The sequence below is a fragment of the Alosa alosa genome, chromosome 2 (assembly GCF_017589495.1).
Source record: "Alosa alosa isolate M-15738 ecotype Scorff River chromosome 2, AALO_Geno_1.1, whole genome shotgun sequence".
NCBI classification, from domain to species: Eukaryota; Metazoa; Chordata; class Actinopteri; order Clupeiformes; family Clupeidae; genus Alosa; species Alosa alosa.
The window spans coordinates 4,405,834-4,432,583 of record NC_063190.1 but is presented as its reverse complement, the minus strand read 5'-3'; the positions used below and the strand labels follow the sequence as shown (position 1 = coordinate 4,432,583).

Here is a 26,750-nt window from a genome sequence, read left to right as displayed (position 1 = left end):
TTTGTGAAAACATGCACATCAGCGTAGGCTACTGCTTTACTAATGCAAAATATAATTAGGCCTAGGCCTACAATAGTTTCATTGTTTTTGCATTGTTGCATGATGCTTGCATGAGAAATACTTCTCAAAACAACAGCAGTTATATGGGTGCCTGTTGTTTTGGGATGTTTCCCTCATGCAAGCATCATACACTGATAGAATATTTATATGCTATTTAATTACATTTAATTTGAATGCCTGAATGTAAGGATTCAGGAAACACAATACCAGCTTTTGTGAATGGTAAATGGCGGATCAGATCATGCGTAAATCACTGATCTAGAGATCTTTAACTATCTTTAACTAAGACTAATTAATAGCTTTTGGCTGACTTTAATACTTAATGCCAAACAGTGTTTTATATAGTCTGTTAGTCTGGAAGTTGCATAAATCCACGTCGTTCTATTAAATGTCGTTTCATAATTAAATAGCCTTCCAATAGGTTGAAGCTTAGCTTTGCTACCAACGTGCACACGCATGCATTGAATAAAAGCTCATACCACGACTTAATTCTATGCCTCTATGTTTGATAACACCAAACAAGTATTTCCTACTAATTGCAGAAATGTTTGTTTTCTTTTTCTGTCCGCCGGCTCCTTGATCAAATGCGCAGCAAATTATCAGACGATGGCCCGGGAATAATTTCACTCTGCAGACCATTGTCCACATTGCGGGCCGCAGCCCATAGTTTGACAAATGGTGACCTGCATGCTGCCATATTAAGGCCTTTTTACGGTGTGTTTTAGCCGGGTTTTCGCGTGGAAGGCTCTGTAGAAATCTGGCACCCTATTCAACGAAGTTAAACTGAAAGAGCGTGCCGTTCACAGACACCAAAATGAAAGAGTTCACAGTAACGTTCATCCGGCAGTAATACTGTAATGATCTGAGCCTAGCTGTTCATGACTGTGCTCCCATGATGCTGTTCGGTTGATGTGTTATGTTGAATGTTAATGTTAACCATGCAAGTTACCAATGTTAAAGGCCCTGACTGTCGTGTTTATGTTTATAGTTGATTACAGTGTTCATAACCGGGTCTAACTAGTGTGTGTTGTAGATACAGCCTCACATAGATGTTTAGTGCTGGAGCATAAGGGCCAGGTCTGGCCCGGCATTTTGTGTCCGTGTGTCTCGATACGTAACCAATAGAAATCATTCTAAGACAACTGTGCAGTTTGCTACAATGTAGTAGGTACAGTTCACGTTCGCTCAAAATATGAAAGAGTTCATGAACTTTTGTTCAATGAACGTGTTCAGGCTCAACGCTGGGGAGGGGGGTAGCTGAAAGTTGACATCTGCCCTGACTGAATACTGATGAATAATGAAGCTAAGGCCCACTTGGCGGCGTTCGTGGGCTACCGTTGCATTGTGGGGAATGGAGTATTGGTGCGTGCAAAACAGCAGCCGGCGGCTGTGGCCTGCGGGCCGGTTCTAAAACTAATCAAATATCACCCTGGGGGCCGTAGATAATTCATTCCTCATTTCAAATCTTTGAAAGTTGAAATCTTTAAAAGTCTTTGATAAACAGTGACATATGGAACTGCTGATTGGAGAACAGTAGTCATTTGATCAAGCATGGCAGACTGAGAGAAGGTTCATCTCTTGTGCGTGCTGTTGCCCTTCATGAGGCCGGCGCTGACTGAAATCCCTCAGGAAGCCTCGCCAGCTTCTCTCTGTTGTATGTATTGAGCATAAAAACATGTATTAACACTCATACATCTCATGCTTTGAGTCTTGCAGTGTAACTGTTAAAATGTCTGGTGGCTTACTTTCACATATCAGTTTGACAACAATAGGCATTAGCTCAGCATCACCATTCCGTTGGAATATGTAGATGTAGAATGCAGTTTCAGAAACTGCAGCAACATTCTAAATAACCCACTCTTTATTTAGATAGATCTCGTGCTCACCCAGACCCAGACAAAGAGTGGAAGGAAGTGAAACCCTTGTGGTGAGTCATAGTCAGCATGCAATTATTCATGGCAACCAAAACTGCAATATTGCAATATGTTGCTTAGATATACACAATGGCCCTCATTTATCAACCAAGTGTAGAAACCAGCGCAGATCTGAGCGCAGGAATCATCTTATTACAGCTTTCTCTATTTCAAAGAGCAGCATCCGCCACTGATGTTATTCTATTGCTGTAAGTGGCTTTGGATGAAAGCTTCTTGTGGCTGCTAAAAGTGTCTGCCAAATGAATAAATGTAAATAATTGTCATGTAAATGGACGCCCACTAAATTACCTCTCCCTGGTCTGCCAGGTGGGGGCGTTGATATCCTGAAGTCTTGATTCCCAGGATCTTCATGGATTATACCCAAGCAGGTATTCCATTTGATCCAGTTGACTTCCTCCACTCTGAAATCAACAAATAACACACACTCTAATTCAGGGGTTTTCAACTGATTGCAAACCAGGGACCATCATTCTGACTATGGAGGCAACCCCAGGACCACCAATGAATAAGAATACTGATTCCCACATTGAAACTACATGACTGAATCCATGGTCAGAGACCACCAGCAATGTCCTCAAGGACAAGTGGGCTGCGGACCACTAGTTGATGACCCCTACTCAACCCATACATTCATGAACACAAATGGTCGATTAAGTGGCAAGGGCTGCATAAGAAAGGTGGAGGAGGATTGGGAATGGGGGGGCACCAACAAGAAGCACCCAAGAGCAACAGGGGCAAGGAAAAACTCCCTTACCAAGGAAGAAACCTTTGGCAGATCCACGGCTCAAGGGGCTAACCCAACTGCCAGGGGTCTTGGTGTGTGTGTTGGGGGGATGACAGGGGAGATAGGATAGTGTGCTGTGTATGTGGGGAGAGGGCAATGTGCAATATGTGTGTTGGAGAAGCTTCCTGATGAAATAATGTGCTGTGTAGGGAGGGGGGGGGGCAGTGTACTGCAAGTATGGTGAAGGGACTTAGTATTGCAAGCAGAGTACTGTATGTATGATGTATGTGAGTGATGACAGTGAAGATGTGTGTGTGGGCGGGAGGGGAGTGGAGCAGTGACTGTGTGTGTGTGTGTGTGTAGTGTGTGTGTGGGCAGGTGGGGGCAGTGTGCTGTAAGTATGTAGAGGATGTGTGTTGGAGAAGATCCTGAAGACAATGTGCTGTGTATGTAGGGAGGGGGGGGGCAGTGTGCAGCAAGTATGTAGAGGAGGCTTACTGTAGCAAGCAGTGTGCTGTATGTATGTGAGGTGATGACAGTGATGATGTAAGTGTTTGTGTGTGTGTGTTGGGGATGGGGATGGGGGGGCAGAAAGGCTAGGCAATCAAGGACATGGGTAGATAGATGGAGGAGAAATCAAAAATAATAAATAAAAAGTTCTATGGAGATGTGCAAAAGTTGGAGAAAGTCAGATATGTGTGTGTGTGTGTGTTTTGACGTGTGATGAAATAAGAAAAGAAAAAAAAGGTCTGTAGCATAGGGAGAGGGATGTAAAAGTGCTAAAAGTCATGTCGGTGTGTGTGTGTGGGGGTATATTCAGTATATTCAGTATAGTGTGAATTCAGAGTTGGGAAATGTTTGAGAGTGCTGAGGAGTGAATGTGTGCAAAGTCAGTATAGTGTGAGTTCAGAGTTCGGATGGCCTGGGGATAAAAACTTCTCCTGAGTCTCTCAGTTCTGGCTTTGTGACTACATAGGCGTCTTCTTGATTTCAGCGGTAGGAATAATCCATTGTTAGGATGAGAAGAGTCCTTCAGAATCTTTTGGGCTCTTAGGAGTACTCTTCTAGAATAGATATCTTTTAGAGCAGGGAGTTGAGTTCTTATAGTACGTTCAGCTGAGCGCACTACTCTCTGCAGAGTACTACAATCTCTAACTGTGGAGTTCCCATACCAGGTGATGATGCTACCAGTTAGAACACTCTCAACCGCTGAAGTGTAGAAGGCCTTCATGATGGATGTAGAAACTTTGAATTTCCTTAGCTGACGAAGGAAGTAGAGTCGTTGTCTGGACTTCTTCAGAACATATTGAGTGTTAACAGTCCATGTTAAGTCTTCAGTAATGTGGACACCAAGGTATTTAAAACTTGTGACTCTCTCTACAGGTTACCCGCTGATCATTAGTGGGGTGTAACTGTAGTTCTGCTGCTTCCTTCTGTAATCCACTACCATTTCCTTGGTTTTATTGATATTCAGTGTCAAGCTGTTAGATTGACACCACTGTGCCACCTCATCAACCTGATCCAAGTAGAGCTGTTCATTGTTGTTACTAATCAGGCCCAAGATCACTGTGTCATCTGCAAACTTGATGATGGAGGTATGACTACTGTTGGCTTTGCAGTCATGTGTGTAGATGTTGTACAGCAGTGGACTCAAAACACAGCCTTGGGGAGCACCAGTGCTGATGGTTAATGAGTCAGATGTCAGACCCCCCACTCTAGCCACTTGTGAACGGTTGGTGAGGAAGTCAAATATCCAGTGACACAGGGTGGTGTTCAGTCCTAAGGCCTTCATCTTTGTGACCAAGGTGAGAGGTATTATCGTGTTGAATGTTGAACTAAAGTCAATGAACAGCATCCTCACATAATTCCCATTCCCCTCCTCCAGGTGAGTTAAGGTGGTGTGCATGAGGTTTGAGATGGCATCCTCTGTAGACCTGTTGGCTCTGTAAGCAAATTGGAGGGGGTCGAAGGAGGCAGGGAGGGATGAGCAGAAAATGTTTTCACAAGCTTCTCAAAACACTTCATCACTGTAGACGTCAGGGCTACTGGGCGGTAGTCATTCAGACATGATGGACTTTTGTTTTTCGGTACTGGAACAATAACAGACTGCTTGAGGCAAGTAGGAACTATCTCTTGAGCCAATGATGTGTTAAAGATATAAGTGAACACAGGAGCTAACTGAGCAGCGCAGGATTTCAAAACTCTGTTAGAAATTACATCCGGTCCAGCAGCTTTTCTACAATTAACCCTCCTAAAGGCATTGCTCACATCGACCTCAGAGGCACAGAAAGGTGCATCCTCATTTGCTTCACATGCTGCAGCTAGTGCAAGATAGTCTGATACCCTACTGATTCTGTTGTCTAATTGATGGTTTTAACTACGATTCGGATTAGGCTACACCTGATTTTAAAAGGCGGAACTTTTTCACCGCAAAATGTGCACTGTATCATGTAGCCACTCTGCTTCTTTTTATGTTCACTTTGGTCTCACTCATTGCATCCAAATAATAGAAATAGCAAACTCCAAGTTATGGTAGGGTAAGTTAAGCTATAAGCACATAGCCAATTAAACATGAAGAAAAAAGTGAACGGGACACTTTTTGAAACTATTTCAGCTTGTGTAGGCCTAACAGTGCTTTCTGAACATATTGAACACACTTTTAGAAATACCGTGATAATAATTTTGGTCACTATAACCGTGAGGTTAAATTTTCATACCGTTACATCCCTAGTTGTGAACAGAGTTATTATGTGCCACACATGCAGTTATGTGGCTCTGTTGTATCCTGTAGCAAGCGTATGGCGTTCACTCTGCTCTGTGTTGTGCCATTGATGCAGACGGCAATGATGCAGTGTGAATGTGAGCACGAAATATGCCTACATGTTTAGTGTCCCTCTTTGGTTAATGTGAGCACGAAATATGCCTAATATGCCTGTTCCTGTTACGGAGCAGTCAGTGTGTTTTTGATTTAGGTCAGATGTGGTTTTCCTGTTGTGCTAGTGTCATGTTCAACCGTGCCATCTGTTTCATGCCTACGTATAAGCGTGTCTTACTACTTCTGCTAGTGTCAATGAACAGCAAGAAAGCCAAAGATATATCCTTTAATATATACTGCTAAAAAAAAATAAGGGAACACTTACAGTTTTCCACAATTGTTAAAACACATTTTTTGAAACCTTCCACCCTTTTTTCCTTTCTCAAACTAAATTCACAGAATGTCTGACAGTTCTTGCAAAATAAAACACTCGCCTCAAAAGTTTTACTTGTGCTCAGAGTGTTCCCTTAATTTTTTTGAGCAGTATAATTTAGATAACATTTTCATCAAGCCAATGTAGATATATGTGTGTATGTCTATGTACAATATTTGTGAGTCACAAATGTGAGTTACCTGAAGCACCAGCGCCGGTCCTCTCCGTTGCCATTGCCCAGGTTTTTCTCCACTCCAGAGCGAAGTCTGCGCTTCAAACACCGTGGTAGACGTCTTTCTATATCCAGGATGGTAATGGCTCTCTGGGTACGCATGAAAACACAGGTGCCAACATGAAGGAGCATGCGGATCACACAGACCATGCCAGAGTCGTCTAGCAGTGCGGAAAGACACTATACCTGTAGTCTCCAGATGTTTGTGCTTTCTTTGGAGGTCTTCTCCACTGTTTTGTTCATGAGGGCGATGAGCATGTTGAGGAGTAAGATGTAGGTGAGGACGATATAGGAGATGAGCAGCACATAGAACACCTCCTTGTAGCGGTACTGCTCAGTGAACTCCAGGTCCCCCATGCCAATGGTGAACTTGAACAGCTCCAGAGTGGTGAAGTAGAAGTTTTTGAAAGTTGGCTTTTTGCAGTTGGTGGAGTCATCGGTTGTAAAAAAAAAACGGGCTTTTGACACATTTGTTGTGCTGTTTGGTTCTGGTTCATCCAGTAGAACGACTATTGCTAGGGGGTAAAGACATTAAGATGGCTCACACAAAGGCAGTGGAACTAACTCATTTTCACTGGTGTCAATGGCTTTTAAACAGTAGAGATAATATGAGCTTTGGACGGTCTTTTAATGATTACATGATGTTGTATCTATCTTGATTACGTGATCAATCATACAAAAGATGCAAATTAATATTTCCTAATAATATTTTTCCAAAACCTAATTTCTTAGTATTTCGTATGAAATCTGTGTACCTGCTGAAAATCCAAAGAGGAAAACCATGTAGACAAAAAGGAAACGTAAAATGTCCCCAAGAATCATCTATAATGACAAAAAAAGTGTGTTATATCTGAAATGAACTCAACACAACCGCAAACACAAACACAGGAGGAAGTGCAGTATGGCAGGTACCTTCTGTATCATGACTCCATAGATGCCCATGTTCTTGGACCCTCTAGAGTAATAGAGTACATTGACCCAGCTGAGAGCAAGGCACAACACCATGAACCCAAGATACTCTTTCCTACTACAGAAGTAGAACACCACGGAGACCAGGAAGAGCACTGCCTGGGTGAAACTGGGATCCGGGTCAGGCACAAAAAATAAGATCATGGCTGTTAGAATTTGTTGTAAATGTTGTCAATGTCCCACTATCTTAAACATTTATTTCTATTTTAAACACATTTTTTTCCTGGGACTTACAAAATGAGTTCACAGAAGCCATCTACTAACAAGGTTTCCAGGGTTGGACGTTTTCTTTTCAAATCTGATAACTTGAAAGAGAACAGCGTTAATGTAATTTCTGTCCTACAGAATGACTGCAACAAACTATTTAATAACAATGGTCCGCATTCTAGGTGTGATACATACCCCTTTGAAGAAGAAGTAAAGCGAACCCAAGAGAAGTATGATTTGCCCTGATGCAAGAAAATAATCTTCCAATGTATTCTCCAGTGGGTATGGTGGCTGGGAGAAATGAAATCAGCAGAGCAAGTCAAACCATTCTGTCTTTTCAAAGCAATCAATCATGGAGCAAAAAACAACCAAAGTGAATGACCAACCAGTCCATCTGATCCATCTTTCCGGAAATAGGCCACGGTGGTGAAAACACTGAGGTAAATCAAATAGACCACAAAAGTGAAGAGAAATATTGGATGAGCAAATCTCCTCCACTTCTCCTCCAGCAGCTGACTGAGTGGCTCCACCTGAAGCATCTCCAGACGGTTCTAAAATGACAGTATAAATGTGGTATGTCTAGAAATTTTAGTTTGAAGCATCCAAACATGATCTTGACTCAATATGATATTTATGTACCTAATTACCATGAGCACAAGCAAAATGTAGACTTACCGGGATTTCAGTACCGTAAACGACTATCTCTAGAACAGACTTTGTTTCATAGGAGTCCAGTGATGACAAGTCATACAGTGAGGAATAAACCGGCCCATAGGCCCACTCCGTGAACTTTCTGGAAAGATGTCTGGTCTTCTTATCCTGGAACTCTCGATGCAAAATGTGTTTAAACAGCTTCAGCAAGAAGGAAGAGGAGAGGAGAAGTAAGAGAATTATTCAATGCGTTATGGAGAAACAAATCAAGGTGTATCAAAATAAAAGCCTTTTGCCAGGAATAATGCTTCTAGCAAACAATGCAGAATTTAAATCTAATCTCACCTCAATCTTGCCTTTCTTGGCTGCTAGTTTAATTGGAGTGAGGCCCTGCTTGTTCTCAATCTCCTCCAGTTTGACTTTTGGGTGAAGCTGGGCAGCTCTGGTCAGAATGTGGTCATACATCTTAATAATAAAATCTGTGTTTTCAGGGCTGTTATCTGCTACCATCACCAGGGCGTGGAGAACTATGTTGCCCTGAGAGTCTGCCTCCCGTACATCTGTATTCTGGTATTGGTTTTCCAACAGGAAGTCAACCATGTCTTTCTGGTTGGTGCAGGCTGCCAGGGAAAGTGGCAGCTCTCCTGCAAACAGAAACTGCATGTTTTTATTTGGTTACAAAGTTTGACTTAACATCAACATCAATGTCTGATCCCTTTGATATCTCTCTACCAAAATAGAAGCAAGGTCCATCATGCAGCTGGAAGAACTTCCCACAGGCTTTGGCGTGGACATCAGCTCCTTTCTGTACCAGAAGCTCAACAAAGTATTGACTCCTTCTCTCAATGGCTACATGAAGGGCTGTCTGGCCTACAGGGGAAATCATACTGTCATAATATCTGATTGTGGAAAAACGTGTCCAGATTTAAAACATGTCCAGATTTTAAAAATATTCACTAAACTTTCACCTTTGTAATAAATGTCTGTATACGCTGCATTGACAAATTCCTTTAAATCACCCATCTTCTCCGCAATATCAAGGAGCAATTTCACGGTGTCATTTCTGCCATCTGTTAGATTTAGGAGAGCCTTGAGTAGAGCAGTCTTTCCCTTGGACCGATCTGCACAAAGTTAGAAAGGTTCATGATCAAACATGAAAACTGAGGATGTAATTGCAAAAATAGTAGCCTACATTGTATAAGTATGAGTATATATACTGTACTCTTTTGATCCCGTAAGGGAAATTTGGTCTCTGCATTTATCCCAATCCGTGAATTAGTGAAACACTCAGCACACAGTGAACACACAGTGAGGTGAAGCACACACTAATCCCGGCGCAGTGAGCTGCCTGCAACAACAGCGGGCGCCGGGGAGCAGTGAGGGGTTAGGTGCCTTGCTCAAGGGCACTTCAGCCGTGCCTACTGGTCGGGGTTCGAACCGGCAACCCTCCAGTTACAAGTCCGAAGCGCTAACCAGTAGGCCACGGCTGCCCCAAAACATTGATTAGTGTTGGAGAAAGTCTTTGAATTCTAGGGGTGAAAAGTCTTGACGCAAGACAGTCACATGGCACTGAAACAGTAAATAAACAGGACATGATGAAATCAGCAGTTACTGGTTTCAGAATTGATGTGGTTCTTGAATGGGAGACCTCCTTAGAAAACTTAGTTGCTGATGGAAGTGGCATTGGTGGGTGGTTAGGTTGCACTCTTCCCTCAAAAATTCCCAAAAATCAATCCCAATGGCCCAGTGCAGAGACGGGGACACTGCTGTAGGAGATGCCATCCTTCAGATGAGACGTTAAACCAAAGTCCTTTTAGGCAAGTCCCTCCACTCGGCGGCCATATTGCAACGCTTTTTGGGCACTCATCGGGCATCCTATTCGGTAGAAATGCGCGTGCGCAAGTCTTCATGACACCAACCTTGCTCCAGCGGCAAGTTCACAACATATGATTGGCAAGATGTATTCACAACTCACCATATGATTGACTCAATGTATTCACATCACACCACATGATTGGCTCAATGTATTCATATGTCGTTTTGCCGAGGAAGGGGTGGGTTATGTGTAGACAACAAACTAACCCCATGCTTTTCTATGGAGGATTTTTTGTGTGCTGTGTGAGTGCTGTGTCTCCACATTAGAAAATCTCTGGTTAAACTGAGGTCCTGACTCACTGTGGTCATTTGAGATCCCGTGGCATGCATTGCAAAGGAGCAGAGGGTTCCTCTGTGTCCTGGTTAAATTCCCAACCTGGCTCATTCATTCTTTCCCTCACTCTCCACCTCAAGCTGGTTTGTGGTGAGCATTCTGGCGCATAATGACTGCCGTGCATCACCCAGGGGGGTGCTACACATTGGTGGTGGTTAGTGAGGCTCTTCCTTCACTGTAAAGTGTTTTGAGTGCCTTGAAAAGCACTTAGTTTTCCAAGGAGGTCTCCAATCCAAGCACTAACCAACCCCATACCTGCTTAGCATCAGTAATTCAGCAGTGGCCGGGTATCTGCTGGTCTGGCTGCTGCCATGAAACATGATGACCTTTTGAAATACCCCAATGTGGCACTCAACGACTTCAATCCATGAATGTCAAACATCAGTGTGCCCATGTTCTTCCAGCATGTGAATAAAAATATTTAGATAGTTAGTCAACTTCAGCCTTACATTCAGAGTCAGTCAGGTGCTTCATGGCCCGGCGCAGGTACTGCTCCAGTCCCTCGAGCTGAGCAACCTCTCCACTAGAAACTGCTGAGAAGAGCCTTCTCATGTCAAATTTGCCCTTGTCTTGGGCAGCTTCACCTGTTATTCCTCTGACGCCCCTGCATAACAAGAGATTCCAAGTGGTAATATTTTGGTAATATTTTGACAGCCAAGAATTATATGCAAAACAATATGCAATTAGATAAGACAAACATTTAAGGTGCCACTGCCACTGTATAATGTTAAACATTTTTTACATGTGTACAAAAATCTCTGGAAGTGAAATCCTGATGTAGTAGGGTAAAACCATACTGTATGGCATTCCAACAGTCAAATAGCACTTGCAATGTCAAGCTTTTCAGAACCATGTCAAGGTCATTGATTGCAATGACTTACAAAGATAAATGAGTGTTATGAATTATGATTAACTACATATCACAACTCACTTGACGAAATTCCTGTTGATTTTAATCTGTGAAGAGGGCTCTCCAAGCTCCTCTTGATATTCAGAGTCCATAGGGATCCTTTCCTTTTTGGATGCACCCACGCCAAATGCAGAGGTCCAGTGATCCTTTGTGCCCTGTTCTTTGCTCTGAGCACGCTCTTCGTCGGTCTGGTCATCCACTTCCAGGGTGAATGGCCTCCTCTGATGGTTCTTTGGTGTTGCCATTGTGTCGTCTGAAATACTATGATAACGGGATGTGGAAATAAAGTGCCATTAGGAAGTCATCCCCAATTCATGATCTACATAAAACAGTATGAAATCTATAGTCTTGCATTTAAGTCATACTGCCATACTCCATGATCACTTAAGACTCTTGTTTTGGAAAATCTGCTTTAGGATTCTAGTTGAATTCTAGATTCATAATAATGAATTCTAATATTTCTTTAACAATTAAATATATTCCATTTTATTCCATTCTATTTAATATTCCAGTTGTATTGCTTCTTTCAGACATTAGCATTGGTTCAACATCTCCACAGCTGTTGCATGTGTAAATCAAAGACATTGGCACACATGCAGTGATATTTGGGACATTGTTGAATAAGCGCAATTGTTGGTACAAGTTCACACACTATGAGAATCAGTCTTGGTACCCCGTGTGCTCAGTCTTGTGATGTTTTACCACAGAGCACAAACAAAGTGTTTATTTAACATGTCTGTGTTGCTCTCCCTTAGCAACAATCTTAAGTATGACCTTGTTTCACCAGATATTCACCAAAAGTCATATGAGAACGGTCCACTTGTAAAATCGCCTGGAAAAGGGGAAGGGGTGACCAGTGATTCAACAATGCCAGTGTCATAGGGGATCTTGTGGCAAAACAGTCATGTCCCATCTCTTTGTGATGTCTGCCATGGTCCAAGCACATGATCAAACAATTGAAAAAGGACAAGCGGAGTTATTCTTTTATGACTTTGGACGGTTCTTCTACTCTTTAGCCTCAATCAAATGAGCTAAAATATACACATATCATTGTGAAGAACATGTGTTCACAGTACAAGTGAGACTATCACATAAGTACATTTGTAGCACTAAACAACCTCACAATACAGAACAGAAACCTTTAAAATAGCCATATGAGGATGTGAGCACCAGTGTATCTATACACAATGATGACTTGGAGGTTTAGTGTTGCTGAGAAACTTGAGAAGCCGACTTATTGATCTTGTACGTCCACTCCTGCTTGATTCTCTTGTTCCAAGTTGTTTACTGCTTGTGTTCAAATTTTTATTGAAACATTCGCAGCACATCCCAAGGACATGCTATCTCTTGCATACTGTATATCATTTTAAAATGCCAAATCAGTTCCAGTACAACTCGTAATACCTACAAAGCAGTTTTCACTTACTTACAGAGTACTATCTTGGTTTGACACAATTTTGTCTTACTCTCTATAATGGACTGAATCTTATTAGCCGGTTTCAAGAAGCAAAAAGCCAGGCATAATTGTATCAGACTCTGGTTTTCTTCATCACCACCATTCAGATTACAGTGACATTATCAGTTTTATATTACACATGGCCTTTCACAAATGCATCTGCTGCCCACAATACAGATCATTTTTTGACATGGCTAGAAACTATTTTAGTAGAAATGTTGCTTTTGAAGAAAAATGATGAAAGCCATGTTTCAGATGCTAAATGAAAATAACACCACAAAAGATATAAAATGACTACGTACAGTAAGATTACAACTATTGTCACTGTATTGCATACATGTACTGAGTCAGAAAAACAATATGGAGGTACTTACGCACAATAAAAACAAAAATCAGCTACTTCAATTCCTGATAACTATCCACACACACTGCTCATGGAACATTCTAAGACAAAGGATGAGAGACAGGTTGACCACACTGAGGAGAAATGGGGTACTGGTGATGTGGAGAATTATCTCCAGAGAGAACTAAAAGCATGGACGGAGGATTGTATTGATCTCTTCTGCTGCTGATTACAATGTAGAGGTCTTTAGAGACAAGCCATGCTATCCATGCACTTCCAAGTACTCACATATTCACAGGCCAATCATCTGATTTGTTTATCTCTGTGACACTGCTCTTACCCTGGAATCATGCAGATCCCTTTGTGATCAGAATCTTACACATTTTATATTACCAGTTAATGCCTTTGCTTCTAGGACCAACAGACCTTACCAATAAAACAAAACCTTATTGTTGACATGGACATATAACAATTACATACAATATGAAAAGTCTTACCTGAGGTTAAGAGAACCTAGTTCCTTTAATGTAACTGCCACATTAGTGAGTCTTGTTTAACAGCGCTTCGCTCTCAGACGTTCTTTTTATATCCTCAAGTTGTTGGAGCTTCCTGTTAGACGACTTAAACGATTCACAGTGCACAGAGTGGTCATGAGGCTGTCCCTGCTGCATATGATGCTTGCCTGCATGCCTGCCTGCACATGCAGAAATGAAAGTAGCGTCATCTCATGCCCAGCCATAAAGGCTTTCCATATGGTGAATTAATCTGGTTGTGGCAATTACATTTGTTCACTGATTACAAATAATAGAAATACTGCTATGCAAGGTTTTATTTTTAAACACACATATTTTCATAATTCACTGAATACAGTTTATGCATTTTACACTGTATATTGTGATACAATTATACATAATACAATACATTGTCCCGTCATTGTTTATACAGAAATTTGCTTTAACATATGGAAGCCCGTTTCCGCCACTTGAAGAAAAAAAAACTGCCAGATACGAAGTCATAATTATGAGATTTAAAGTCATAATTATGAGATATAAAGTCATAATAATGAGAAATAAAGTCGTAATTTTGAGATTTAAAGTCATAATTTTGAGATTTAAAGTCATAATTTTGAGATTTAAAGTCGTAATTACATAATTCAAGTGGCGGAAACGGGCTTCCATATTAACATGCTATATAAAAATTCACATAAACTATTAAGATTATCAAGACTAAGATTATCATCGACATGCCCAACTAACAATTATGTTTGTCAACATGTGAAATTAAGGTATATTCATATAAAAATATTTTATGCAATTATCATCTTGCAAAACAAATAACAGCAAACTGAATTCAAATTAGTTTCTTAGAAAAGAACAATTTAAAATGTGTCAAAGAAACACAAATTAACTAGAAAAAAATGTAGGCAAACATTGTTTTGACATCCTTGTGCAAATGATCACATTCAAATTAAAACTACATTAAACAAAAAACTACGGAATGCAATACACTTTCTTAACTCTACTTCATTTCAACTCTACAGATGAAGTGTGATGAAGACATGAAAGACATGCCATTCATCGTTTTCTACTCAAGTAGTCACTGCAGACCATAGCAACTCCAACTGCTGAGTCTACATCTTTTCCATAGACAACTGGCAGTGGGAAGGCTTTCTCAACCTCCTGCCTAATGACTTCATTCCGGGTCAGGGCACTCCCACTAGCCACAATCCTCTCCACTCCTGCCTCCCGCAACGTGTGCGAAGGCATCATGCTCACGAGGTTGTCCAGGATTCCACGGCACAGAGCTCGGGTCACATGGCCCAGCGAGAGGTTCCAGGGCGAGATGTTGGACACCTGGCCCAGGGAAGTGGCCGCGTGTCGCTCACCCAGCACGGTGGGGGTGACCCTCAGGTCCGTGTCTAACTGGTCCTGGGCAGCCTGGATAAGCTGCGGGTAGATACTGGTCTCACTGATCTCAACCCCTGGATGAATGACATTTAAAACCCAGAGATGATTATGCACCAGCAGCAGCAGCAGCAGCAGCAACTAACAGCCCCTCTTAAGGAGCCTGAGATAAAAACCCTCAACCGTGTAATGGTGTATGTGATCTGATCTGATCTCACAACATCACTTAGTGCATGCTTATAGTTAATTTAATTAATTAAATTAAATTAACTATAAATAATTAATTAATTTACCAAGGTCTTTAATCCAGGATGTCAGCATTCCAACAAAGGTCGCCATCACATTGCCTCCATTCAGTGAGGCCGCTACTGCCAAATAGGAGCCACTGAAGTAAGGGAAGTAGGCGATGGGTGACAGAGCATCAGGCACACAGTCAGGTGCGAAGCCAGCCGGCATGGCAAAGGTTAGTTGAGCTGAAGTGCTAATGTTGAGAACTGTGGAGTATGTTAGTGAGGTTGTTAGTGGTTATTTGATTTTCATTAAAAAAACATAGGAATATGACAGTCGATTAGCAAGTTCATTTTGATGCTACACAAGGCAGGTAAAATGTGACACTCCAAAACAAACATTAGAAATGCTAGTTCATGCGTATGCTATATATTCAACCCATCAAACATTATGATGTTTCCGGGGACAGACACACACACACACACACAGCATCATCTACATCTACCTGCATCAGTCTTATTGGTCATAGTGGAGTAGACACTGCACTGGAGGTCTCCAAGTGCGACCCCAACAGGAGTGTTAGCAGGGATCCCGTGCCATTCAGAGCAGGTGTGTCCAGCAAAGGCCCCAGACTCAACAGGCTCAGGGAGCAGATGAACAGGAAAGCCAGCCTCTCTCAGACTGAAAGAGGTGCAGAGATTGCTATATCAATTAATATAGAGAAGGCATGAGGAACATACATTTGTCAAGTTCCAAGACAAGTTCCCTCTGGTGTTTTTTTCCCTTATAGAAGACATCCTCACATGTCAAGGTTCCACTGATGGGTGACAGTGTTGAAATAACCCCAGCTGGCAGCATTCTGTGCTGAAATGGAACAGTCCTTGGATGCACACAACATCGATACCACATAATCATGGATGGTTCCAGCCACATTGAATTCTGTGAGAAATCCAGGTCTGCAGATGGAAATAATGTCAATCTCTGAGATGCAACAAGGATATGTACATTCATAAGTGTAAACCACTCCAACCACACAAACGGGTAGGCCTATTCTGTTTGACCTAAAACATATCATTCTTGTTGGACCATGGGTAGCAATGTCAAGAGCATCATAATATAATATTAATAGTATAGTAAACCACTTCACTTACTTGTGCTTGAGCAACCAGAAGATAGTTGCACATCCAAAGCCAGTGGCAAGGGTAAGATGAGAGTTTGGCTGTGGTAACGAAGAAAGGAAATCACTGCTGCAGCGGCTATCCTGCCATATAATTAATTGACTGGTGTCTTTGGGCTTGAACATGCGAACATTATTGGTGCCAAACCATTCACAACCTGACAGGGTAGGTTCAGAGACAGTGCAATATTATAAATAACCAATGAATGTACTACAAAGCATTTTCAAATATAACAGTGCATGAATCTGGTAGCATGAAAAACACAAACTATGATAAAAAAAAAACCTGTCTTTGCTCTCCAGAACACAACTCCATGCATTTGTCCAGAGACTCCAATTCCAACGACTTTCTGCAATTTCTCTCCAGGCAGAGAAGCAACACACTGATTGAGGGTGTTAATTATCCTCTCTGGATCCTGCTCCTTGGCCTGCAGGATGAAAGGAGTTAAAAGAAAGAGTTTATTACATTTCTGAACCATGCTAAGACACAACTACTGGCCAGGTTTTTGTTTTAACGCACATTGGTCACATTGCTTTCCTTGTCAGCTCGTGTTGGCAAACAGTAACTTTCCGTGACAGTTCTTGACAAGGAGTCGAGCAATACAACTTTCACAGACGTGGTTCCTAAATCGATCCCAAGGATATAGTTCGACGTACAGGTGGAAAGTGCCATATTCAAGGTTGCAACGTCTGTTTACCGCTCGAAACCACTACCTTTCGAACTTTGGTTTGAGACGGGCTATTAAAATATCACATTAGCTTCCCTCCATTGTACAATAAACAGTAGACGGTCCATGGTTCAACCAAAGATCCTTGATTACTAGCTCCGCTTTAACACTCTCTGGTTCGAACCTTTGTGCTCTTACGAAGTAGGCTAGTTGTAGTGTAACCATCTCTGGTGTAACTGTATTACAGACACTGAAATATTTGTATTCTGATTGTCCCTAAGGGTGAACCGTAGTGTCAAAGGTTATATATATTGTTTTTGTAAAAACAAAAAATATTCTTGCAACTATGCTATTTCAAGCATCTACAATTATTAATTATATATGAAATATTGTTTTATTATTTTTTATATTTATATATTGTATTAAATGAAGCGCATTTACGAACTATATTTTCACAGACTCAGAGAATAAACTGGCTCTGACCTGACAGAATTAACGACCCAGAATGCTTTGCGTCAAAGATGGCAGCTGAAGGAACAGGCAAATAGCCGCAACGATTTAACTTTGGTTGTCTCACAAAATTAATTTCCCATTCAGAATTGATCACATTCCATTTTTTTCTTGAGACTCGTATATCCTTTCCAGTGGAAAGGTTGTTAAGTCACGCTTGGAAGTTTCCTTGAAGGAAATATCGTTTTCAGGGTAAGACGTCAAAATGCTGAGTTAGCTAACGCTAGCAGCTAACTGTTCGTCTAGTCGTGTTAGCCATCTAAAACGGTGTATCGTTTTGGTGGGAAGTACTCTCTTAAAGAAAATGTATTGTTTTTTATTTTGACTGAAACCACATTGTGATGCCAACGTTAATCGGTGACTTATACCTCTGTTTTCCCCTATCGTTAGATTCTTAACTGATTCTGTAGAATCATGGCCGCCGCATTGGCAGCCAAACGTGAGGGACCACAGTTCATCAGCGAGGTCGCAGTGAGGGGCAACGCTGCTGTACTTGACTATAGTAGGACGTCTGTCTCGGCCCTATCCGGGGCCACAGCGGGAATCTTGGGTCTTACTGGATTATATGGTTTCATCTTCTACTTACTCGCATCCTTCCTCCTCTCTCTACTGCTCATCCTCAAGGCGGGTCGTCGATGGAATAAGTGCTTCAAATCTCGACGCTTGCTTTTCACTGGAGGCCTTGTTGGGGGTCTTTTCACCTACATCTTGTTTTGGACTTTCCTGTATGGTATGGTTCATGTGTACTGAAGGGTATACAGAGACGTTGTTAACATGTCTAAGTTGATGTGCTATATGCTAGGCCTAGTTTCCCACATATGTTGTTTAGATCAGCAGCCACTAAATTCCTAAGACATTTTTGATGAATATATCTTCGAAGGAACTGTTATTGCACTGAAGATTATCTTTTACCTTAGTCACAACACAGGCGGTTAATGTACATGTAATTGGTCTTACACAGTGCTTCATACTTTACATTTGTTTTAACCATACAGTCAGCTTCTGCTAGAGTGCACAATGTCAACGTGCATTTAAATGGAAAACGTCAACCATCTCTATTTCAAGGAATGTTGATAATCAGAGAACCTGCTAGTGATCCATTTTTGTCAGCTCTTTAAAAATTATGAAATACAGTTAATTATAAGTGACCCACTACATGGTTTAGTCCTACCATATGGTTTCAAGTAGAATGTGCAGGTTACTTTATTACCTTCCTGTAGCTCACTAACATAGAAGTCTTACATTGAGGAGGGTGGCCCTGTACCAACATCATTATTTTCATGCAATGTTTAGTAGTAAGTTGTAGATAACCATTCCACCCAGTGTAGTGATTTATTTAAATGTATTTAGAATGAGTAATGTCATCAAAACATGTTAAAATGTCCACTCTTTGTTGCCATTTTTAACCAATAATAATAAACTGTAAAATGTACAATTGAAAGACATTGGATTTTAAAGACATGCATTTGTTTAAATTAAACACAGTAATACCAGTTATGCACATGTACATTGTTGTGTGTGTGTGTGTGTGTGTGTGTGTGTGTGTGTGTGTGTGTGTGTGTGTGTGTGTGTCTGTCAAGACCTGTTAACTTTGGGTGCCCAGTCACACAACGTGTCTCTAGCTTCAGGAAACTGAAACAAGGACAGTCTGTTTTTTTCTTGGTTCATACATGTGTTGGTTACAAATGTGAACCACCTCAATTAGCAATAAAGACACATTGTTTATCAGTACAAAATAAAATGGAAAATAAAATCATTCAGCAATTCCTGCCCTTTGCTAATATGATTATGGTAGTTTAACCTAACATATTATCACACACTATTGGTAAAAAATACACACTAGAACAAAATATATTTGTTGTGTGATGTATTCAACTTTTGTGGAGGACACATTTTTGGATGATCTTTAAACCACGTTGCAGATTTTGTGGGCAAATTTGATACAGCTCATTTGTAGGTTCATTAGCCCTCTTGCATAAGTAAACATGTATTTAATATTTTATTTATGTTTTATGAGGGCATTGTACATGCAATTATTCTCAACCAGATTATGAAACAATATATTTAAATATGAATTTATATTACATATGTTTTGCTCCACAATAGCTCTGTTCCATCGAAGACGGTACAAAAAACCACCCACTGTAAACATTAAATTATGACCTGACAAACACGTGACATAAACATGTCTCTCTTATACAACTTCACAAATTAAACTTAACCTACAAGAGTTAACAATGTCTGCTAGAAATTACAACTGGAAATACATTGTTCAACTGAACATGACGCCCCAACATAACATTGTAAAACACATTTTCGACTGGCCCGAGCATTCCATTTCACAGTCTGATTATCAAGTCACACAGGCAACCCTTACAAAAATGAAATGTTTGCGGCAGATTTGCAGCAAACTTGTGGATGATTTGTGGGGAACAAATGAGTTCACTAGAAAATATCACCAGAAGTTTGCCAGTGTTGGCCGCTAGAGGCAAACTTCCAGCAAAGTTCTGGCAACAATACACTAGTGGCAAATGTGTACATGTGTACTTCCAGTGAACTTCTGGTGACACCTATTTTGCATAATGACATTGCTGCAAATTTGCTGAAACATTACCAAAAGTTAACCGCAACTGTTTGCCAGAAACCTATATGACCAATATGACTTTGCTGCAAATTTGCGGCAACTTCACCAGAAACCTGACATTTCTGTAAGGGAATACCTGGCCTGTGTGAAGACTTGTACAAGCTTGCCATATATTTCATCTTCATTGTCAATAGAGGAAGAAGGTAGGTGAATTAAAATGTTTTAATGACATAATGTTAACATTAAAAATAATGTATATTATTTTTTTTTAACTGCACAATGAGGCCAAACTGCACCCAACTGCTATTCAAAATATCTGAAAACATCCTACTAGACCCGAATGTCATCTTGTGAACATTTTGTTTGAACAACTGTTTCATCGATTTTTTATCTTCCCACCCCTAATATTTGGGTTCCACTCCCATGATTGCATTATAACACACCAGACTGTGTCTGTACACTAATGCCATATTTATTGTAAACAGATTATTCTGAATACAACTCAGGCCATCTTGTTGTGGCTAAATGGGAAGACACGCCAGCACTTTAGTAAAAGTAGTTGTTTGAAGCAGCAAATGACTTCTAAAGCAAGCACTGACTGCTACAGAGACAGACAGATAGATGTTACTCATTGCCTTTTTTTATGAAGCTGTTCACAAAAATAATTCAAGCAATTTCCAGGATATCACTTACATTTCACTCACATGAATTTGTCTCAAATTCAAATGATCTCCCAGTGAACCTTTATGTGGGAATCTGTTTTGGAGATTGCTCCTGTAGAATACAGCTCTCTCTGCCTCATAGAAAATCCCTCACCTTCTCCATGTTTCTGGTCAGGCGGAAGGCTAATTTTGGGTTGTGACGGCAGTCAGCTTCTGCTGTTCTGCCGGCCGCTTTCGGTGCCGTCGCTCTCGGTGATGCGCAGATTTACGATCTTTGTGATCCTTATGATCCTTGTGGTCTTTATGATCCTTGTGGTCTTTATGATCTCGGTGCTTCTTGTGTCCCCGACCCCTAAAGTGCAGGAAATTGCCATTAGTATCAGTAAAAAATACAGACTGGGACATTCTGCATATTATGTCAGTTTGGGTTCATATAGGTACATATTTTGTCATAAAAAATGCCTCTAGACCTAAAGATCTGAATTATTTATCTGTTTGAGACATCTTATTGCATTCTTAAATGCTCTCAATCAAACACAACTCTTTGGTGATAGCCTACAGTTAAAATTAGTAATTTCCAGGTGGGATGCCTGTTCTCTTTTACCTAGAATGTCTTTTAATATCTGACAGCAAATACGTCAAACAACTACATTTTAGTATTCCTGAACCCCTTACTTGTCAATTTCGAATTTCTTTTCACGGTAGAATGAGCTGTTCGGCATCAGGTACACTAAGATCATGTCACAAAGAAACACTCCCTAGAAATAAGGAATAAATGCATATATTTTCACAGGAGAGTAAACCACAATTCTTACACAAGGAACATGAGACAGATTTGATCATTACTGTACTATGCTATCTATGTGCATATGAAAACATACAAACAGAATAACAGGACAGACATCCACAAGAAGAGCTAAACCACAATGAAACAATAGTGCCACTTGGGGGTAGTGATAGCACATTTATCAAACTGCAATGCCCAGTAATGAAAATATTATATACTCATTCACTAGTAAAATACTAATGTATGATTTCAATGTGAAACAATAATATTTCATTGAAATACTCACAGCTCCCATTAAGGCCAGGCCTGATCCAATATTTATGATGGTTGGAATAATGTTAAACTTTCCTGCCTATTGAAGAAAGAGCAATGTTAACTGAAACATCCTAACCCACAAACTCAGAAAGCTGATAAAAACAAAGTAACATGTGAGCTTCACCATACCTTTCCATTAATCATGATGTCAATCCGGATCCCAAATACTTTGAACAGGGTACGATAAGTTTCCCCGCTTCCATCTTTGTAATACTGGGTATATCTAGAAACATCACTTTGTCTCAGCAGTTTTTGGAGTTAATTGCATGCAATACTGGAAAGATTGTATGCTTCTCAATACCTGAAATTGTAACCTGATGTGGCATTGCTATTTGTATGACCATCCAGGCGAGTAAAGCTGTAACGAGGGTTGCATACCGAATAATCTTTGTCAAGATCACAGTTCCAATCAATTGCAACTCCGATTGACCCCCCCTGAAATAACAGGCAGCAAACAGACACAGCAGTTACTGGCATATGAACGTTTCACACTCACTTGGATACTCATAAGTACAACCATGTTTTCTAGGTCTTATTTCTTGTTTTGTGCATTATTATTTAGTGTAAAATGGTTTCATCTGGCTTGAGTTTAGCTAAATGTTTAACAGCCAGAGGAAGAAAAATCTGAATTGACAATGAACCTGATACTATGCATGTTTCATGAGAGCACCATTAGGTTTCTCTGGGTGGTGTTGTGTGAAAATCATTTATAGACTATTATGTCCTGAGGCAGAAAATTATCCTCCCATTAAATCAAATCAAGCCAGGACTTACCAACACAGCCATTTCCTCAAAGCTGTATCCTGTACGACTCACGAGGTCACCAAGACGAAAAATGGGGCAGTAAGGATTTTCATCCTCATCATACATACACTTTTTAAGATACGAGTCATTCCCAGTGTCCAGGATATTAGACCTAGAAGGGCAGGGAATGGGGGATAAAAAATATCCTTGTCACTGAACACCACATATACAGTGTATATGATTTTTCAGGTTACATTGCCTGAAGGGAGTTCACTAACTGCTCTTTTGCTCCCCATGCTCCATTAACTCCATATAAGCATTATTCATAAGCAATGTACAAGGCTCAATCTTTGTATTTGTCTAGGCTGAGGCAACCTTGAGCCATGGTCCCAGTTGGTTAAGTCAAACAACAGCCATGCTGAAATCTGAGTACTTGAGCCGTTCCTGCTGCCACCTGTCATGGGCAGCACAAAGTCTGCTGTCATAGATCTCTTGGATGACAGGCCTTGTAGTCTGACAAACCAACTCTGACCGAATGCAGAAATGGTGTGAGCTGTCAACGTGTCAAGAAAAGCAGGGCACGTTTGAGCCAAGAATCCTAAAACTTATGGTGAGCCTTTGCAGACCTCTATAAAACCCAAACACATCCTTGAGAACAAACTCACTTAGAGAATTCAAATTTAGGAAACCGGATGAAGTTCTTAATGTAGACTGTGAAGTTTTCAGCTCTTCCCAGCAAGGCCTCTCTGTTCAAGAAAAACAAATACCGGTATCTTTTTTAAGCTGATAAATTGTGGAAGGCGGCAAATGAAAAGCAGTGTCTCAGCACTAGCAGTGTTAACAAAATGAACAAAGTCAGAAATTATCTCTCTCTTTCTCTCTCTCTCTCTTTCTCTCTCTCCCTCTTCCTCTCTCTCACTCTCTCTCTTGCTCACGTGGGTTTGTAACTACTCTCCACAGGACACCAGCCTTGGATCTCACAGGTACCAGTGGTGTTTATGCAGCGTCCCGTCTTTACACCTGTTGGGATAAAACCAACAAACAACTTAGTCTGGGTTTCTGCTTGCTCTTCTTGTGGTTTAACTGACACAGAACCATTTATTGCACATAATCTGTTACCAGTAACATGCGGTTGGCTAATCTATCACAACTACTAGCATGAACGTTTCACACTCACTATAAACACATGGATAGTCATGATTGCATACACATTTTCTGTGTTGAAAGTCTGCTTTCCTGTTTTATGCTTTATTAATTAGTGAATAAAGGTTTCATCTGGCTTCAGTTCAACTACATGTGTAACAGCCAGAGGAAGAAAGGCTGGTGTGTGTGTGGTGTTAACATAGTGGTTAAGGAGCCGGGATGGGCTAGCATGTAGTCTGAAAAGTTGTGGGTTCATGGCTTCCACCGTTGTGCCCTTAACTTAACGCAAGGCACCTAACCCTGAGTTTCTCCTGGGACAATGACTCTTGTAATATATATACATCACTTTGGATAAAAGTGAGTAATGAGTAATGTAAATGTACAACTCAGGACAAAAGTCTGAAATTCAACCTTCAAAATTCAAAAACAATATAATTGCTATACTTCCCAGGACTTTCCCCTTGGGTGCCACAAGTTGCAGTGACTAGGTCAACAGGTCCAATGCTAGGAATTCATATCAAACCTTTTGTTTCTTTCAGAGAATCTCATCAACAATATATCACATATGACCATGGCTGCATATTTCAAGTGAGTGTCTAACCATGGCCAGCAACAACAATTTCCCCTTCAGGACAATCTTCATCCTGCTCACACTGCCCATCTGGTACTTTATAACTCTAAAACATTAAAGGAAACATGTTATATGTACATGTACAGAAATGGTACACTATCTTCAAAGTATTCTATACTTAGATATCTATCTAATATAAGTATATATATATATATATATATCCATTTAAGCATTTTTAACCTTCACCTTTAATTTAAAAAAAAATGTTGTAGATAAGCAGTTACATTAATTTTGCCTTCAAAATATCTCTTTGACTACTGAGTGTATTTACAAACACTATAATTATATGAGTAATACCAAGCTAGGTATTGTGTACCTCAGGGCAGACACCCAATCTCTGGTTTGGCGTTTCTATGTAATTGGTCACAATGAAGAATACTCGTTCACCCTGTGGAGAAAAGTGCATCAGGTTTGGTTCATTTAAAATGATTGCACCAAAATATAGAGGCATCTACTTCGATATTGATTGCATTTCACATGCATAATTCCACGAGTGAAAAAAAATAACATAAAGCGTCTTTCTTCAGACATCCAAGATCAGGGAGACACATTTGGGACTGTGGTATTTATAACATAGTGCAAGCAATTTCATCATGCATGTGATACGATGCCTGTGTGTAAAAGCACCTGCAGTCTAGAAGGGACAAAAGGTCAATAAGGCGACACCATGGAAAATACTGTACATCTGAATCATCATACTGATGTGCTAGTGCTACAGCCAATTTAATCTCTATATATTTAATAACACATATAAATAATTTATTATGAGATGAATATTTTGAATTATGCATTACAAATGTTCAACCCTCTGGGTCTAAATGGATGTGTTATAACATGTTACATAATATGTATGTGCATCCCCAGCCATAACATAACATCAGTGCATATGAGTACTGTTACAAATATACACAGGAAAGGGTGTTAAATTTATTCTGCTATAGGTAGGGGATTTCCCACTGAGGCCTATCAACAACCAAGCGGTTACCATCAAGAACACAATCAACAACAAAACAGGGTATTAAGATGTGAATAATTGCACACACCAGTTTAAAATATGGCCTACAAACTAAAACAAACATCTTTTTTCTTGAACCAAAGTGTACAGATATTCTACTACATTTTTTTATTTCCCATAAGCATTGAGGTCTGTCCCATTGACCATAATGTACTTTGCCAACAAGAAATGTAATTTACATAATTAACAAATTAACTTTCACCAACCATCCTCACATATCTGTGACTAACATCAGAAAATCTTTCAGACCAAGTCCTTTGCAGCGGAGATTTTAGACTAATCCTAATCCTATGGCATCGTTTCCCAACCTTGGGGTTGCCTGAAATTCAAATGGGGTCACCTGAGATACTGGGTATCTTACAATTGATTACATTAATGTATACATACAGTACATTAAATTATTTTTTTTTTTTAAAAACCCATGATATCCAAATTAAGTAATGGATCCTTCATTATAATCACGCTAAGTAAAAATAAACTTAGACAGCCTGCATGAGATGTTTGATTGACAGAATTATGCTTGATCAATGTTCGAAACAAAGTAGCAAAACAACCAAGCGCGCAACATGTGAATGATTGGAGTCGCCAATGTTTTGTGACATCAAAATAGGGTCACCTGCCAAAAAAGGTTGGGAACCCCTGTCCTAGGGGAAGCTGATATGAACACCAGGATGGAGTGAGCTACAGTAGCATCACTCATCAGGGCAGACCATGATCTCTCATGTTGCCCACATCATTTCTCGTCAATATTCTTCAAAAAAGACTGTTGAGCAAAGGTGGATCAGATCTCACTGAATCTTAAGGATAGGCCCGTCAGTACAATTTTGTACTGATTTAAGTATTCAGTATTTTGATAGTGATTAGGACTCGTCACTGACATATTTGTGTTGTACTGACAATTTATTATTTTGTAAAATGTAGGCCTACCTGTGGGGGGATGACATAATCCTCTGGTCCCCAGATCTGTGACCCTGATGTGGAGTTGATCAGGGTCACTCCTTTTAATTTTGTCATCACAGAACTCTGAATTGCTTCTTCTTTCTCCTGGTAGCCTTTTTTCCACAGGAAGACCCAACTGCACAATGCAAAGCACATCAGGAAAGGATAAGGTTACTAAGTTTTATTCCAGCTTTCACCTTAATTAATTGAGTGAACACTTTGGCTAACATTAACTACTGCTACACTTTTAAGTATTTAAAAAATAAGCAGACTGGTATGATTGGATGAATTTCTTAGCCTACACCCGATAAACATGAGCCTACTCATGGAACATTGAGCCTAACTTCATCGTGGATTTCAGAGTAATGATGTCTGAGTGTCCCTTTAGCCTAGCTCTTGAACACAGGAAGATTGGGGACTTTTATTTCGTATGCTGAGCTGAAGTCATAAACATTCTCTGATCCAGCATTAACAACGAATAAAAGAAGATCTAGCCTAGTCTACCACCTACGTTTATGAGAAGATAATGCATGCATAGATTTCTTATTTCTATCGGCCAA

At 40.4% G+C, this 26,750-nt stretch overlaps 4 protein-coding genes across 7 annotated transcripts in view; 1 reads left to right on the top strand and 3 right to left on the bottom strand.

Moving 5' to 3' along the window:
• Positions 1-1,077: 1,077 nt before the first annotated feature.
• trpv1 (transient receptor potential cation channel, subfamily V, member 1) lies at positions 1,078-13,409 on the bottom strand. The gene is made up of 16 exons (XM_048235803.1): positions 13,381-13,409; positions 11,106-11,345; positions 10,624-10,778; positions 8,934-9,086; positions 8,698-8,835; positions 8,311-8,609; positions 7,990-8,166; positions 7,701-7,865; positions 7,510-7,605; positions 7,342-7,412; positions 7,051-7,216; positions 6,894-6,960; positions 6,325-6,653; positions 6,107-6,228; positions 2,283-2,395; positions 1,078-1,709 (listed from the first exon to the last, which is right to left on the bottom strand). The coding sequence occupies exons 2-16, from the start codon at positions 11,327-11,329 to the stop codon at positions 1,606-1,608; spliced, it is 2,379 nt and encodes a 792-aa protein (XP_048091760.1). The 5' UTR covers positions 11,330-11,345; positions 13,381-13,409; the 3' UTR covers positions 1,078-1,605.
• Positions 13,410-13,694: 285 nt separating this feature from the next.
• Positions 13,695-17,122, bottom strand: shpk (sedoheptulokinase). Of its 3 annotated transcripts, none has more exons than XM_048236489.1 (7): positions 16,713-17,122; positions 16,479-16,620; positions 16,167-16,350; positions 15,819-15,971; positions 15,521-15,717; positions 15,081-15,281; positions 13,695-14,864 (listed from the first exon to the last, which is right to left on the bottom strand). In XM_048236489.1, exons 1-7 carry the CDS (start codon positions 16,863-16,865, stop codon positions 14,458-14,460), a joined length of 1,437 nt encoding a protein of 478 aa, XP_048092446.1. In that variant the 5' UTR covers positions 16,866-17,122; the 3' UTR covers positions 13,695-14,457. The 3 variants fall into 3 exon arrangements, with proteins under 3 accessions (XP_048092446.1, XP_048092454.1, XP_048092463.1); XM_048236497.1 differs by having other exon boundaries at positions 15,521-15,696; XM_048236506.1 differs by lacking the exon at positions 15,081-15,281.
• A 236-nt stretch (positions 17,123-17,358) lies between these two features.
• On the top strand, positions 17,359-18,863 carry emc6 (ER membrane protein complex subunit 6). The gene is made up of 2 exons (XM_048235873.1): positions 17,359-17,562; positions 17,761-18,863. Exon 2 carries the CDS (start codon positions 17,785-17,787, stop codon positions 18,118-18,120), a length of 336 nt encoding a protein of 111 aa, XP_048091830.1. The 5' UTR covers positions 17,359-17,562; positions 17,761-17,784; the 3' UTR covers positions 18,121-18,863.
• Positions 18,864-19,902: 1,039 nt separating this feature from the next.
• p2rx5 (purinergic receptor P2X, ligand-gated ion channel, 5) overlaps positions 19,903-26,750 on the bottom strand; it is an 18,211-nt gene continuing 11,363 nt past the window's right edge. For both annotated transcript variants that reach the window (XM_048234388.1, XM_048234377.1), the window contains exons 2-12: positions 26,179-26,326; positions 24,553-24,624; positions 24,207-24,282; positions 23,398-23,482; positions 23,128-23,208; positions 22,493-22,634; positions 22,020-22,153; positions 21,848-21,941; positions 21,690-21,755; positions 21,292-21,374; positions 19,903-20,968 (exon numbers count right to left, since the gene is read on the bottom strand). In XM_048234388.1, coding sequence (XP_048090345.1) covers positions 20,800-20,968; positions 21,292-21,374; positions 21,690-21,755; positions 21,848-21,941; positions 22,020-22,153; positions 22,493-22,634; positions 23,128-23,208; positions 23,398-23,482; positions 24,207-24,282; positions 24,553-24,624; positions 26,179-26,265 — 1,089 coding nt within the window. In that variant the 5' untranslated portion in view covers positions 26,266-26,326 and the 3' untranslated portion in view covers positions 19,903-20,799. The remainder of the gene's footprint in view (positions 20,969-21,291; positions 21,375-21,689; positions 21,756-21,847; positions 21,942-22,019; positions 22,154-22,492; positions 22,635-23,127; positions 23,209-23,397; positions 23,483-24,206; positions 24,283-24,552; positions 24,625-26,178; positions 26,327-26,750) is intronic.